This window comes from Balearica regulorum, chromosome 12, assembly GCF_011004875.1.
Source record: "Balearica regulorum gibbericeps isolate bBalReg1 chromosome 12, bBalReg1.pri, whole genome shotgun sequence".
NCBI lineage: Eukaryota > Metazoa > Chordata > Aves > Gruiformes > Gruidae > Balearica > Balearica regulorum.
The window spans coordinates 3,601,937-3,616,678 of record NC_046195.1 but is presented as its reverse complement, the minus strand read 5'-3'; the positions used below and the strand labels follow the sequence as shown (position 1 = coordinate 3,616,678).

The following is a 14,742-nucleotide window of genomic DNA, read 5'->3' as shown; positions in this document are numbered from 1 at the left end:
TCTTCACAGGCATCAACTCTGAACCACAATGATGCAACCTCCTCCTCAGCCTTCATTAATTTGGTCTCTCTCAGAATTAATTTTCATGATTTCTTGATTACAGATACAAAAGAGAAGTATTTTCTAATGGTTAAAGAGAGAACAGAATACAATATTCTAGCTGAAAAGTCAAATATCGTGGTCCTAATGGAGAAAAAAAAAAGTGCTACAAGACACAAAGTACCGTGGCAGCAGACTGACCACATGATGAAACAGTGAAAAAGATGCAAATGCTGTGCTATCAATTAAAACAACAAAAAAAAATATCCAACAATTACCATAAAACCCCACACACTCTACAAACATACAGCTGAAAAAGTTCAAAACATAGAAATAGCCCGTATATATGCACATCATACCTTCATTCTCCATCAAAGACCTATCCAAAAAATACAGGCTTTCTTGTACTCCAGGAAAACTCAACAGATTTGTGCTCCTTCAAACTCAGCCACAACACCACAATACGGTGGCTGTGACAGTAAAGTTGGCTCCAATTCCTTCCTCTCTTCTCTGCTAATTGTTCTGGCCCCTTACTGTAAAAGCTGTTCGTGGGAATGCACTATAAACTAGATGATGGAAATGGCCCAGGTTAAAAACAATTCTAATGAAAATACAGTGGAAGTACAGCTTGTCATTATCCAGATGACTTAGCATCAGTCAAGCGTGGTTTAAGCACTTCTGCAAAACTGCCAATATAAAATCTGATGTCTAAATAAGAAAATCCACTGCTGCAACCACCACAGAAAAGTGTAATAGCAGACACTGCTTGTTACACAGAGGTTATATATTCATCAATACATGTTTAAAACATTCCCGAATCCAAACAGATGATGTTTTAGAGTAACATAGTTTACAGGTTAATTGTAAGTTATATAGTAACAGTCACAATACCTCTTTTTCCAGAATACGAGAGATCTCTCCTAAAGTCCTGTCCAGAGCAGAGACCTTGTTGTTCCCCAATGAACAGCTATCCTGCATTTGGAGGTGCTTTAAAAGGTCTTTTGCTAATCGCTGTAACCTTCAACAGTAAGCAGAAAACAAAGAGCAGTTAAAGCACAAACTCTCCTGATCATGTAAACTTTCATCTTTGTAATGAAACTCCACTAACTGAATTTCAATAAAGCAATCATGAAAATCCGTGTAAAAGTATTATCATCATCTATACTGAACAGCATGTAAAACATGCAATACAGCAAGGAGATACAGCTTAGAGTGCCTACAACAATTTCACTATCTACTCTTTCAGGGAAATGGCATAGCAATAATGTGAACGGTACAGCCATTAAGGTGCTTCTTTATTAGCTACATGTTTGTTGTTGTTCAATAGAATGAATTTCCCATTTCTCCCTCCACAGTTTGTCCTGCTAGCTTTTGCCATCTTCATTTTCAATGTGGTTTCACCCTGCTTTTTCTCTTCCATGACGCAATCCTTTCCGCCCACTTACCTGAGTAGTTCACTCTTGAGATGAGTAAGGGAAATAGAACAGCAGACTACTTGGCTAATTTCTTAAAGGCATCATAAAAAAAAATGGCTCTTTAGGGTTATTTGAATAAGTGAAAAGTAGTGACTTTGCAGACGACCTCAGAAAGGGCATTTTATTAATGAGGGTCAGTAATGAAGCCAAAATGCAGAGGTGGGAGAGATGCAGATGCATGTGGGTTAGGATTCATTTCAATTTTGCACATCAACATCTGGGCTATTCACCTCCCGCTAGGCAGCGGGGAGAAATATGCAGTTCCAAGGCACCGTTCATCTCATCCTAAGGCCTAAAATAAAACCTGTAGATGCCTTAAGGCAGGTGATACAAATGCTAAACTGGAGACTGAGAGAAGTAGAGAGGAAGCATCATCCAGTACTTGCCATGTATTTGTCAACCGTTGCCTTAGTATCTGCTATTGGCTGCTCTTAATGATGGGCTCAGCGTTTGGTGGGCCCCTGGTTTGATCTAGTGAGCAATCTGTACTGAAAGCGCGATGAAGCTAGTAACCAAGTAGAATGACTGGGAGAAATACTGTTGTGACTAGAAGCACACTATAGGAAGGAAAAAAAGAGGGGAAGGGTATCAATGCTTATCATAAAATGGGAGATCATCAGTGTGAAAGGGCCAGAAAGCATTCGCAAAGTGACACAGAGTAACGGCAAAGAGAAAATAACATTAACTAGTCTCTGAGAGGTGAGAAAGGAGATGGAATGGCTGGGGAATGTACCACGATAGTCATGTTTATTAAAAAAATAAATAATCAGAATATTCATTTCAGGCAAAAATAGAGTTTCCACTTAACAGGAAATAGGTACTTTGTACCTTTTCTTTGAAAAAATTAAGAGCTTTGTTAAAAGCTTTCAAGAGACTCTGAAAATACATGTATGTTTTTAAAGTACAAACAAAAATGATTTGCAGAATTTTGAGTCTTGGACTTCTTACAACCTGGTCAGCTGAACCCACTAATATTCAGCCAGGATTTTTCTATGACAAGAAAAATAAAGGCAGATTACGTCCTGATGAGATTTTCTGCACTGCTATTTCCTCTGTGGACAATGAGGTTGGAGGAAACCTCTGTCTAACTCAGTAAGCCATGGGCTAAAATGGGAAAGAAAATTAAAAGCCAAAACACAAGTAACTGCAGGACTTGGACAGTAAATTAGATGACCACTAACTCTGCTAAGCCTAAGGAATGAATAGAAGCACCAAAGAAAAGTCCAATTGCTGCCGTCCAGGAAGATGATCTAGAAGCAGAGTATTTCAGGTTTTCGCCTAGAATGGGATTTAGAATGGCTGCTGCCTTGGCAATATCCTAGCGCGCTAAGCAAAAATAAAGACTTTCTCTCTTCGAAACGTGTACCCAAATTCCACGATTAAAGCATACACAAAGCACTGAAAAAAACCCACCACACTATACTGTAACTTCATCTGACAGAAGACAGGAAGACAGGTTTCCATTTGCTTCATTTAACATCAGAGGAATGGAATTCAACCAGGATTAACCACAGAGGCTCAAGAAAGGGACTTTCCTAATCTACATCAGGCATCAGCATACAAAATGCGTAATGTTCATCAAAACACTCCTCACAAGGACTCAAACAGAAAATAAGCATATTACATTGTTGCTTTTGTTGTCAAACTCCCTTTCTTTCTCTTCAGTCTATAAAGATGCTACATAAGTTAACATCATGTTCAGTTTCTGTCCTCAGTTTAAAAAAATAAAATAAAATAAAATGCTGTACAACACGTTAACTCTCAAGGAAAAGCTTCCAGCTTTCCATTTCTTCTAAAAGTCTTTCGGGACAATTTTACCAAAATTGAAACTTTCTAAGTGTGTGTTCAGCATCATACAGTAAGAAACGTGAAGAATAAATTTTCAGGTCTGCCACATAAAAGAATTAGCTCTTACATCCTCATATCCTACTGTATGTTGGTCATCTGCCAAAAAAAAGGTAACGTATGCTATGTGATCACATGGGGAAGAGAAGGGAAATAAAACCTCTCTCTTCCCACTGAGTGAACCTTGGAGAAATCGTTTTAATTTAAAATCCTTTACACTGACTTCTTGGCAATGTCAGACAAATAAGAATAATTTTAGGACTGTTTCAAAGGACTAGAAATCTATGCAAGATGACTTGTGCTTGGATATAGAATTTATCATTGCTATGAGCGGGTTCAGAAAGAGAGAACTCTTTGTACATACTGTACTCCTTGTACACTCTTCGCATGCACTGTAGATTAATGGAGCATGGTATCCACACCTGATCCAGTGACTACGTGGAAATACTGTTGAGTCCAAATACAAACATTTCAAGAAAATTATTTAATTTTCTTTCTGTCCCCCAGCTTGCATTCCTCCAACGCTTATGATGCCATACAGGGAATGATAAATAACTGAACATTTACTAGGCTAAATAAAAGGGAAATTTAAAGCTCATGTCTTTCTATCTAAAGTTATTTAGATCTCACTAATTAAGATTTTAGTATTGCCCACAAACAGATAATTCAGAATGCAGAAGAAATATCATCAAGCACATAAGGCACTGATTGGTCTCAGAACGCTACCATAACATAAACTTTAATAAACAGTATCTTCAGCAAAAATGTTATCTGATCTTTTTGCACTGCAAATGGGAAAATGAGGGATATTCATATTAAAGGTTTATATAACAAATATATAAACAAAATTAAAACAAAGTAGTGTATGAATTAAGGGTTTCTTTTTAGCATGGGCTAAGTATTTGTAGCAGGTTTAATGTATTTTATAAGCTAAAGAAAAAGATCTCTGTCAATATTTATAGGCCACATTTCATCTCTAGAAAAAAAGCCTTGAAATAGTAACATCAATGTATTTCAGCACTTCCACATTTAAATCCATGATTTCTTGGCTGTACGCTGAACATATGCAAGGAAGGATTAGTAGGACTGGGCAGAGAGTTGGATTCTGTGCAGTTCCTGTACGGAAGGAGCAGTTACTCGCCTGTACGTTCCTGCCCAGGGCGGCCAGATGCCAGCCGGACACACAGCCCCAATTCTTCCTGATGCAGCCGGTGCCTGGAGAGAACTGAGAAAGTCTGTGGCAGTTCCTGCCCGGCCCAAAACAGGGAGTTACGCTGTATCCTCCTCAAGCGATGTATAGCCCTGCACTGTTCTGCACTGCCTGCAGTTTGACCCCCTGCAGTAAAATTTATACACGTGGTGGCACATGTGTCACACTCCAATTGCTCTAGGTGTGCACTGGAAAACACCATTCCACATCTTGACATAGTCCCAAACACTGCTAGGCACGAAGCATGGAAATCTGCAGCTTCCACACCTTATTTTTTGAAATGGCAGCTGAGAAATTCCTATAAAGATTATTTTCTTTATTTGAAATCCTGTAAGAATGCTCTAGCAATTCTCTGAAGACGACATCTATGTCTACCCAATCATAAAGCAGGTATTTATCTTTTTTAAAAGTTTAATTGAATTTTATTTTATTTATACTTCAGCTCTTCTATGGTTCACCCAGCTGTTTAGAAACTAAATTTTGCAGAAATACTTCCAGCTTCAGAGATTATCTGATTTTTTTTTTTCTCCACTAATCAGTATTTTGGTATAATATCTTATAACTGGCCTAGCTGGACCCTAGCCTACTACACCAAGAAAACCTACAAGGTAAGTTTATCTTATGAATGCACTGATATGCCATAAGGAAAATAAGCAAGAACTGTATTGTTAAAGGCATTTAGCTTTGGGCCTCTGCAAGAACAAACTTCACACTATATTCCCATCTTTTCTCCAGCCCATTCTTACAGGAAATAATTTTTCATTTCCTAATTTTCCTATTTTTGTGCTGCAGTCATTTCTCAGGATAATGGTGGTTCCCGTTTCCATACTATCTGAAGTGCCCCTTTACATAGTTCAAAAAAGTGTAAATAAATTTTTTTTAAAAAGTGAAAAAACCCAATTCCTTCTTGCATAAGGAGAGACTAGCTAAAGTATTAGACTAGGGGGGGTAATTTTTATTTCCCTGCAATCCTGCTAACTCCCTTTAGGCATACGGCAATCTCTCATTACCTTACTCTCCCTGTTGTATTAAAGTATGACAATTACACTTTGCAGATTGCTTTAACACTGAAGTATATGGCCTTTGGATTAGAAGATAATAAATAGATGGAAATAAAACCAACTTTGTGAAAACATTTTCCTTCCCTTTTAAAAACGTGCTCCGATGGACGCCAGAGAATGCTGCAAAAAGAGCGAGCCATCACTGACATGTCTTTTGACAGGCTAACTTAACAGACTGGACACTAAATAATGACATTCATATCAGTTCCCAGAGCATATGAATTAATACTACAAATCCATCAAGAGTCCACCAGCATTTATAAGATGACCGAAGAGCCAGCAATGCCCAACCAGTGAATGCACAGTGGAGAGAGGCCAGGGAGCAGACTGGCTGCTCCCAGGTGAGAATGTCCACAGTCTTTTCCTTGAAAGTCCCTCTCGCCACATAAAATAGTTGAGAGAGCAAAATATCTATCAATTAGGGCAGTATCTGGAATTATTTCCCCAGCCACATTAAGGGACAAATTTTTTTTAATAGATACTAAAAAGAAAAAAAAAAAAAATCTGTTACCGGTATCTTCTAAAACTCTTGTTTCTGAAAAAGAGCTGCTTGGAGCCGTCACAATCCCACTCATGGATCAGATTCAGTGCTCTGAAACTGAAAAAGCTATACATACCATGTCTATCAAAGTAGGATAAACACTGTCTGCTTATTGATATTAGTGTATTACCAATGTAAAGCTTAGAAAGCACTTGGATCAGTGCTTCCTTAGTGCAAAAGGTTTTATAAATCTGCAAACCATAAACTAACAAGAACTACTGAAACAATCTATCAGCTGCAGCAGGAAATCAGTGGTCTCATAATATTAAGGTGGCTTAATCTTAAAGGTGATCTAAAAAGGCTTTTTACCTGCCAGAGACTAATTCTGGGTTCTGTCTTTCTTCTGTAACAACTGACAGCATGACTAAGAACCAAAATCAGATAAGAAATTGCATTCCATAAATGGTTTTAGTTGTTTGCAAAGACACAATCAATTTGGGAGGAGAGAAGGGAGTAAAGCACTGTGGCGTAAGCCAGGAAGCATAAGAGAAAGTTATATTTAATGATTTCATTCTAAAACACAGTTGCTTCTGTTAAGCAAATAAACCTACCAGTTGTGTCACATTTTAAATGGGATTTAAAAAGAACTTTGTTATTTTAAAATTCCACAGCGCACTACGTTAAGAAATATTTTCTGTACATTAGTATACTTTCACTCCAGTCTGAATACCTCAAACCTTCCTTTGGAATTAAAAAATACTGCCATTTGTTTTGACACAAAGAACACCTTTAGCATTCTCAAGTTTTTACTCATTTCATCCTGTGATGTGACTTTCCTCAATAACTTTGTAGATCTCTTGAGAGTGTGTCGGATAGCTGTTAAGACTCCTAATACTGGCAAGAGTTTGCTCTCTCTCAGCCAGGTACAGTAGCAGTTAATATTAGCTCATAGTAGAGTACATTGTGTTCTGGCTAAAAAGGCAATAGTCTGACTATTTTCACAGCTTCTCAATGCAATAATGTTTCAGTGGAGATCTACTACTGTTTGTATCTTTCAGCTAATTCTTATTGGTCTTGGTTAAGTAGGATTCTGTACTTAGTTTTCCTTTCAAAGGTGTTTTCCTATTAATTTTGCCTGTATTAAGAATATGTTTCTCCATGTAAACAGATACAGTCTGGGCTAAAACTACTGCCGCATGACATTTCTTGCCCTCTCATCCTTTCCCTTACATAAAAAGGGATAAAACTACCCTTCCCTATCCATTTTCCATTTTGTATCATGTATTGTGTAAAGTAAACAAATTTTAATTGAAATAAATTAGGCTTCCGGTTGACTCACAGACAGTCCTCTCTTCTTAAAAAATCTTGAATTTTCATTGTTACCTCCTTGATTTCAAAGCAGATTGCAAACATTTGAGCCTTCATAGCAGGTAGGTTGTGTAATTTTGGAAATAACAGTATGATATCTGAAACTATGTTTTAAAAATTCAGATGCAAGCAACTGCTAGATCACCAGAAGATCTGTGATGAAAGTGAGCTACCCAGTGGCCAACATGCCAGGTCACATCTAAAAGGGTACAGCCCTAACACAGGCAACAAAAAGAGGAGGAAAGTAAGAAAGCAGATGGAACAGAAGATTCTGCCTGAAAGCAGACTAACATGTCATTAAGTAAAGAGAAATGAAAACTGTAAATTCAGGATCAGTCACGAGATTGTAAAAAAAAAAAAAAAAGAAAGAAAGAAACATTGAAAAAAATCTGAGTTTCTGTTGCACTGCAATTGAGACAGAACTGACCAAAGTACATCACCGATAATCAGAAGTCAGAAAGAAACTAAAGTGGAAGCACTATAGTTTATCAGTATTTTCAGAGTCACCCAAACACCCCACGTTTCTACTTTCTGACAACCAGACCCTAATTTTTTTATTTTCTGGTAGCAAAGAAAAGCAAAACACAAAAGCTACAAATCTAAAAGTCTTAATCTGCCATGAAACTAATCTTGAAAATTGAAGTGCTGATCATTAAGAAACGAAGCCAACAACAGAACCTTCTTCCCCAATGTGTTTATGCAGGTGTGCCATCTGGTGGAGATCTTTCATTTTCTTATGTCAAGCTCAGTGATGGATTTTTATTATTTTAAAATACATACTGAAATTCAGCAGCAGGTTTATAAACCATTGAAAAGACTATGTGAAAGACAAGGCCTACAGGCTAGTTGTACATCCAACCAAGGAAGCCTAACAGCAAAGATCTGAACATCTTAAGCACACTAAGTGATACATAAATGCTGCTTTCTAGTGTATCAGCAATTTATGAATGATGGAAACAACCACAAAACATACAGGATCTGGTACAGGTTATTACCTCAGTCTGAAGACAATTATTCCCAACTTGGAAAGCAGTTGCAATTTTAGGATGAAGGTGTTTGAATCCAACTGTTGAGGCACCACAGCCTCTCGACTGACCTGCCACAGACTTCATGAGCAGAGCTATGAAGAAAGGCATACCATCTGCCCACTATCCTGTTTAACAACAAACTGCAAATGGATGTCTCAGGAACATTAAAAACACGACAAACATACATAATCCTCTTTACTAATCCATTTCTTGTCACCATTTTCAGCTTAGGAATCTCTTGGGCTGGATGTAGTTTCCTAGATCTGCAGTAATGCAGGTAAACTTCTAGCACCTGCATGATTTTTCTCAGTGAGTCCCATACATCTAATTGCACACTGCATGAAGAACCACTGCCTTTGGTTTCTTTTGAACCTGGCTCCATCTTCATTCTGTGGTCCCCCATCCTCATATTGGGAAGGACAGCAAACAACCAACACCCGTCTTTTCCATGCTATTTATGACCTTGCAGATCTCTGTAACATATCCCCATCAAAACTTCCTCCCATTATCACATTTTTCTCCAGAATGGGAAGTACTAGTTTAACTAAGTCCCTAATACAGAAGTTATACCAGAAATTATTACCGAATTCCTCTCCTGCCCGCTCAGAATCTTTAACAATTCTTGCAGATCCTTTCTGAGATGAAGAACCACAACTGCACTTAGTATTCAAAAGCTGTAGATGACCCAGGCATTTGTACATAATGACATTCCTTCTTCTGTTTTTGCTCCTTTCTAAGTAATTTTGACAAAGGATTTCCTTTAACTGCTAAGAGCACTGAGCTGATATATTCTTGGAACTACCTAGCACTTCCGTAAGTTCAAAGCACACAGTTTGTATGTGAAGATATAATTGCGTTCTGCCTTCCCCCTCCGTTGCATAGCACTTAACATACACTGGATTTCACCTGCCATTTTACTGTCGAGCCACTCACTCTCTTCAAAATTATTACTCAGTGTCAGTTCTTGTGCCTACTATCCTGAATATCTTTGCAGTAGCATCAAACTGTGTCACCTCACTGCTTGCTCTTTTTTCCCAAGTCATCTGTGAATATGTTGAACACCCTAGGACTGCAGAACTCTATGGGTAATCTCTCTATTCTGCAAGGACCAATCATAAACTCTACTTCTTTTCCATTTTTTAACTTATTTCCACTTAGACTACAGCTATATAGCTTTTATTAAATTTTTGGTGATAGACTTTAACAAAAGCTTTTTGGAAATTCAAAATTCCGCATTGTTTGCCAACCAGTTTCAAGGGAATCAGAAAGCAAAAGCTGAGCAATTTCCAGTTTCAAACGAAGGAGGAGGAATTTGTCAGTGATAACAAGTCTTGTTTTAATCTTACCATCCAACTGTTTTCATCTGTGCCTTATCCTAGACAATAAAAAGGTCTATTCTTTGAAAAGTTCAATGCCAGATTAAGACATCTGTGCATTAAATTATCTGTGCTTTCATCATATAAACCTTTGTTTCTGACCAAACAGAGGCCAAACATAAGATTTTCAGTCCCAGAATTCCAGTGCTGAATTTTCACCATCAGTCTTGAAGTACAAAGCTGGAAACTTCTTGCTTCCAGGAAAGAAAAGGATGAGCATGTGTTCTCTTTACTATTGCATCTTACATGGTTCAAGATACACAGTGCCTCCAGAAAAACTTGCATTTATACCGTCTGACCTTTTGTATTAGAAACTGATCTGTAATTCAAGATGGCAATATGCCCCATATTGAGTGGGAATCTTACCACACCTGCTCCACTGGAAATCTCAGAAGCACTTCTGCTACAGACAGGAAGACAAAAAAAAAGTGTATGTCTAAAATGTATAAAGTTAAATGCTTACTTGGCTTTAAATGGGGAATCTGAGACAGCATTTTTTGCTTCCATCAAACTCTCATATTCTTTAGCCCTGGAGGAGAAAATATTCATTATTATTGACTATTGTCTAAAATGTACAGTATGTAATACCAGTGAGATAATTCTAACCTTTGGGGTTTTTCTTTTTCATAGTAACGCTCGACATTTTCTGTCAATTCTGCCCTGTCATAATCCATACCGATGCTTAACTATGGGCATTAACAATTTATGATTGCTACTTCAGAATAACATCAGTACACAAATGGTGCATTTAAGTTGACTATCCAAATGGTAAAAATGGTACAAGCGACATATATGACAACTGCAGTAACCTACTACTTATTACAAAAATTACCACATTCATCTGATGAAAATATTAGTAATTTAGACATGGAGTGCAGATCAGAAGATCATTACATCACAGAGATTATAATTAACATATAAATAATTTGTTATACTTACAGGTACAGGAGTATTTTTTTATGTAACTAACGACTATACTGTAACATAATGAACCTTGTTAGGCATACAGCACAGAAGTAAATACCTCCACACATGACTGTTTTACTGCTGCAAATAGAAACACAAACCTCTTTAGCCCCTTAAAAGTATTATTTACACTGGCAATATGCCAAAAAGTAGGAAGAGGCAGACAAGACTGTTTTTCCACTGCTTGCTTTGACTCCAGCCAGCCTGTGCCAACAGGTGAAAACCATCACCAGCTCCTCAACCAAAACAGGATTCAGGGTGGGAATCCTGTAACCTTCTATAACCACACACAACCTAAAACTAATCCAGACACTACAGCGATGCAGAAAAATTCAGTTCTACACAGAACCCTGTGATGAAGAAACATCCAGCAGGCAGTAAAAGCATTTAGCTGTTAAAAACATTTGATCAGTTAAAATTGCTCCTTCCATATTCATTCTGAAATGAAGACTTCACAGATGCAACACAGACTAGGGACTTCAGGGAGATCCACTGTTCAAGGCTCTTGAGGCTGGAACATGGAAAATTCTTCAAAAAACACAACTGTACACACACATGAAGGAAACTTAACTGGCATGCTGGACTAAATCCGTGATTAGGTGCCCGACCTGTCTCTACCAAGAGCACCCATAACAAGCCCCAGCGCAAAGTGCCAAAAGCCCCTCAGGACAGAAGTAGGAAAAAAAAAAGTCTGCCTCGGGGCAACTTTCACCCATACAAACAGTGTTTCCTATTCATTTCCAAGGTATTCTGAATATTAACTACCATCAGCTGACATTCTTGCCAACTCTACAGACCTCCAATTGTGGGTTTTTTAAAATCTAAGATTTTGACAATGGCTTCCAATGGGAGATGTGTTGCATTGCTGCACTGCAAAAAAAAAGATTTAGTAAAGACATAATTCCTATTATTTCTCTCAGACACATATACTAAACGTTTCTTTGTATTTTCTGTTCACCCAAGTGGACCAAGTTTTCCAAAGCTACTCAAATTTTCCCTTGGCTTGCTTGACCTATACAACTTATGCTACACGTAAATATTGTTACATTACCACTAGCTCTGATTTGTGGATCATTAATAATGCTATTAATCACAACTGAATTTAGTATTAAACATGAAGGTGAGATTCCTTTATTAACCTTTTGCCTTCTTTCCTGCCTCTTAGCCAGAAACAACACATTTCACCTTTGAGTTTTCTACAGACAAGTCAGTCAAACGTGAATAATCACCTAAAATATCTGTTACTAAATGAACATGACTGGAGTGCTTTAAATCTGTTGCAAAGCATATCTCCACTGTACATACTTCCTAGCTGGTAACTACACCTCGATTGCTCGAGTTCAGCTTTCATCAAATCTCCTTTTGCCCTGTGGGTACCGAAGTATTCTTCTGCTAGCAGCACACACATGTTATCCCGAGATAATTTACTTAGCTATATATCAGTTGTTACTATAGCACCAGTTTAATAGCTTAGGTTGTAAATATAATTAATAAGACTAACAAAACTTCTCAACATATCTAATAACCCATTGATCACAATTTGTCCCCTCATTCACCTTTGCCCTTCATCGCTTTGATATTGTAATAGTGATTTAAGATCTAGAAACTCAGGAGAGCGACAGAAACCTATTCGAATGTAGTTATTTATTTTTTTCAATATTAAAATATCACAGCTTCTTAGAAACTGAAATGAATGTATAATTTCAAGTCTTAAGATATAAAGGGGACTGTTTTAACTATTTCTTTTTCTAGAGAAGAGGAATAGTTCAAATATGTACTAAAACATGGTTTGTAGATAATCTGCTAACACCTGTGCAACTATGAATTATCAACATGAATGCTCCTTTCAAACCATCCTCAATAAATTAAGTACTTTAACTATCTATTTGGCCTAAGTTTTGAGTTGATTTTGAGCAGTAAACTCCCAGCCATATGGTGGTAGTACTGTCCAGATTATTGGGCAGAAATATAGCAGACATTACATAAATTATTTAATTTAGTATTTCATATTGTAATTCTGAGGTTATTGCTTTAATTGCTTTTGCCACATAACTTAAGATAATCCTCTTTCATTTTCTGAACATGGACAACCTCCCCACCTTACCAGTATTAAGTTTACACACAGGATCATCCAGGCAGTGTTTGTCATTACTATGCCTATTACTATTACTCAAGTGTCAATTATAGTAACTGTAGAAGACTGGCAAGACTTGGGGGCTAAAATTGATTTTCCAAATAGGTTTTTTTTTTCCCCTCATCCATTTTTTGTTCAAAATTCCATGGAACAATCTTTGTTTCCTATTGCTGCTGGACATTTTTATTAGTAAGTCCTTTGTGTTAACATTAGAAAACTCATGGTGAAATCTTCAATTTAAGTCACGTCTATCTTCAAGGACAGTAATCCCTTGGAAAAGTTTAGTCACCCTTTAAAACTAAAAACAAGCTTAATGAACATGAATTTCATGTCTTGCCAATATAAGTTCTCTTAGATTTCAAAATTTTCACTGTATTTTTCAATAGTATATCACCTTTGGAAAACGATGCCCCCTAATTACTGTTTTACTTATAATTTTTGATGACAAATACACTGACTCACCCAGCAGTCCAACACATTAGAATTCAAAACTGTGTTGGGTTTGCGTGGCAAGGTTTTGGTAGTGGGGGGGCTACAGGGGTGGCTTCTGTGAGAAGCTGCTAGAAGCTTCCCCTGTGCCTGACAGAGCCAATGCCAGCCGGCTCCAAGATGGACCCGCCGCTGGCCAAGGCCAAGCCAATCAGCGCCTCTGTGATAACATATTTAAGAAAGAGAAAACAGTTAGAGAGAGCTTTTGCAGCCAGAGAGAGGAGTGAGAAGATGGAAGAAACTCTGCAGACACCAAGGTCAGTGCAGAAGGAAGGGGAGGAGGTGCTCCAGGCACCAGAGCAGAGATCCCCCTGCAGCCCGTGGTGAAGACCATGGTGAGGCAGGCTGTCCCCCTGCAGCCCATGGAGGGAGGATGAGGGGGTGTAGAGATTCCACCTGCAGCACGTGGAGGACCCCAGGCCAGAGCAGGTGGAGACACCTGAAGGAGGCTGTGACCCCATGGGAAAGCCCACGCTGGAGCAAGCTCCTGGCAGGACCTGTGGACCCGTGGAGAGAGGAGCCCACGCCAGAGCAGGTTTGCTGGCAGGACTTGTGACCCTGTGGGGGACCCATGCTGGAGCAGTCTGCTCCTGAAGGTCTGCACCCCATGGGAGAGACTCACGTTGGAGCAGTTCATGAAGGACTGTAGCCTGTGGGAGAGACTCCATGCTGGAGCAGGGGAACGATGAGAGGAGTCCTCCCCCTGAGGATGAAGAAGCGGCAGAAACACCGCATGATGAACTGACCGTAACCCCCACTCCCCGTCCCCCTGTGCCGCTGGGGGGGGCGGAGGTTGAAGCCGGGAGTGAAGTTGAGCCCGGGAAGATGGGAGGGGTGGGGGGAGGTGTTTTGAGATTTGATTTTATTTCTCATTCCTCGACTCTGTTTTGCTTAGTAATAAATTAGATTAATTTCCTCTCTAAGTTCAGTCTGTTTAGCTCGTGACGATAATTAGTGAGTGATCTCTCCCTGTCCCTATTTCGACCCATAAGCTTTTTGTTATACTTTTTCTCCCCTGTTTGGTGAACGAGGGGAGTGATAGAGCGGCTCTGGTGGGCACCTCACCCCCAGCCAGGGTCAACCCACCACAAAAACCTTTTAAAAAAGTTTTTCAACTATCAGTGCCAATAACAAACTCTTATTTGAGCTTGTATTCCTAGGTCTGACAAATCTTTGACTAAATTCAACAGAAGCAGCTCTTGAGAAAGAATTAAAATTGGACCCGATAACTGCATTAAATCACCAGGTAATATGAATAATGCTGCACCTT

The 14,742-nt window shown here is 38.6% G+C and overlaps 1 protein-coding gene across 1 annotated transcript in view; it reads right to left on the bottom strand.

Annotated features, from left to right (window-relative positions):
* SCAPER (S-phase cyclin A associated protein in the ER) overlaps positions 1-14,742 on the bottom strand; it is a 161,412-nt gene that overhangs the window by 74,131 nt on the left and 72,539 nt on the right. The window contains exons 22-23 of the mRNA XM_075764713.1: positions 10,347-10,412; positions 931-1,057 (exon numbers count right to left, since the gene is read on the bottom strand). Coding sequence (XP_075620828.1) covers positions 931-1,057; positions 10,347-10,412 — 193 coding nt within the window. The remainder of the gene's footprint in view (positions 1-930; positions 1,058-10,346; positions 10,413-14,742) is intronic.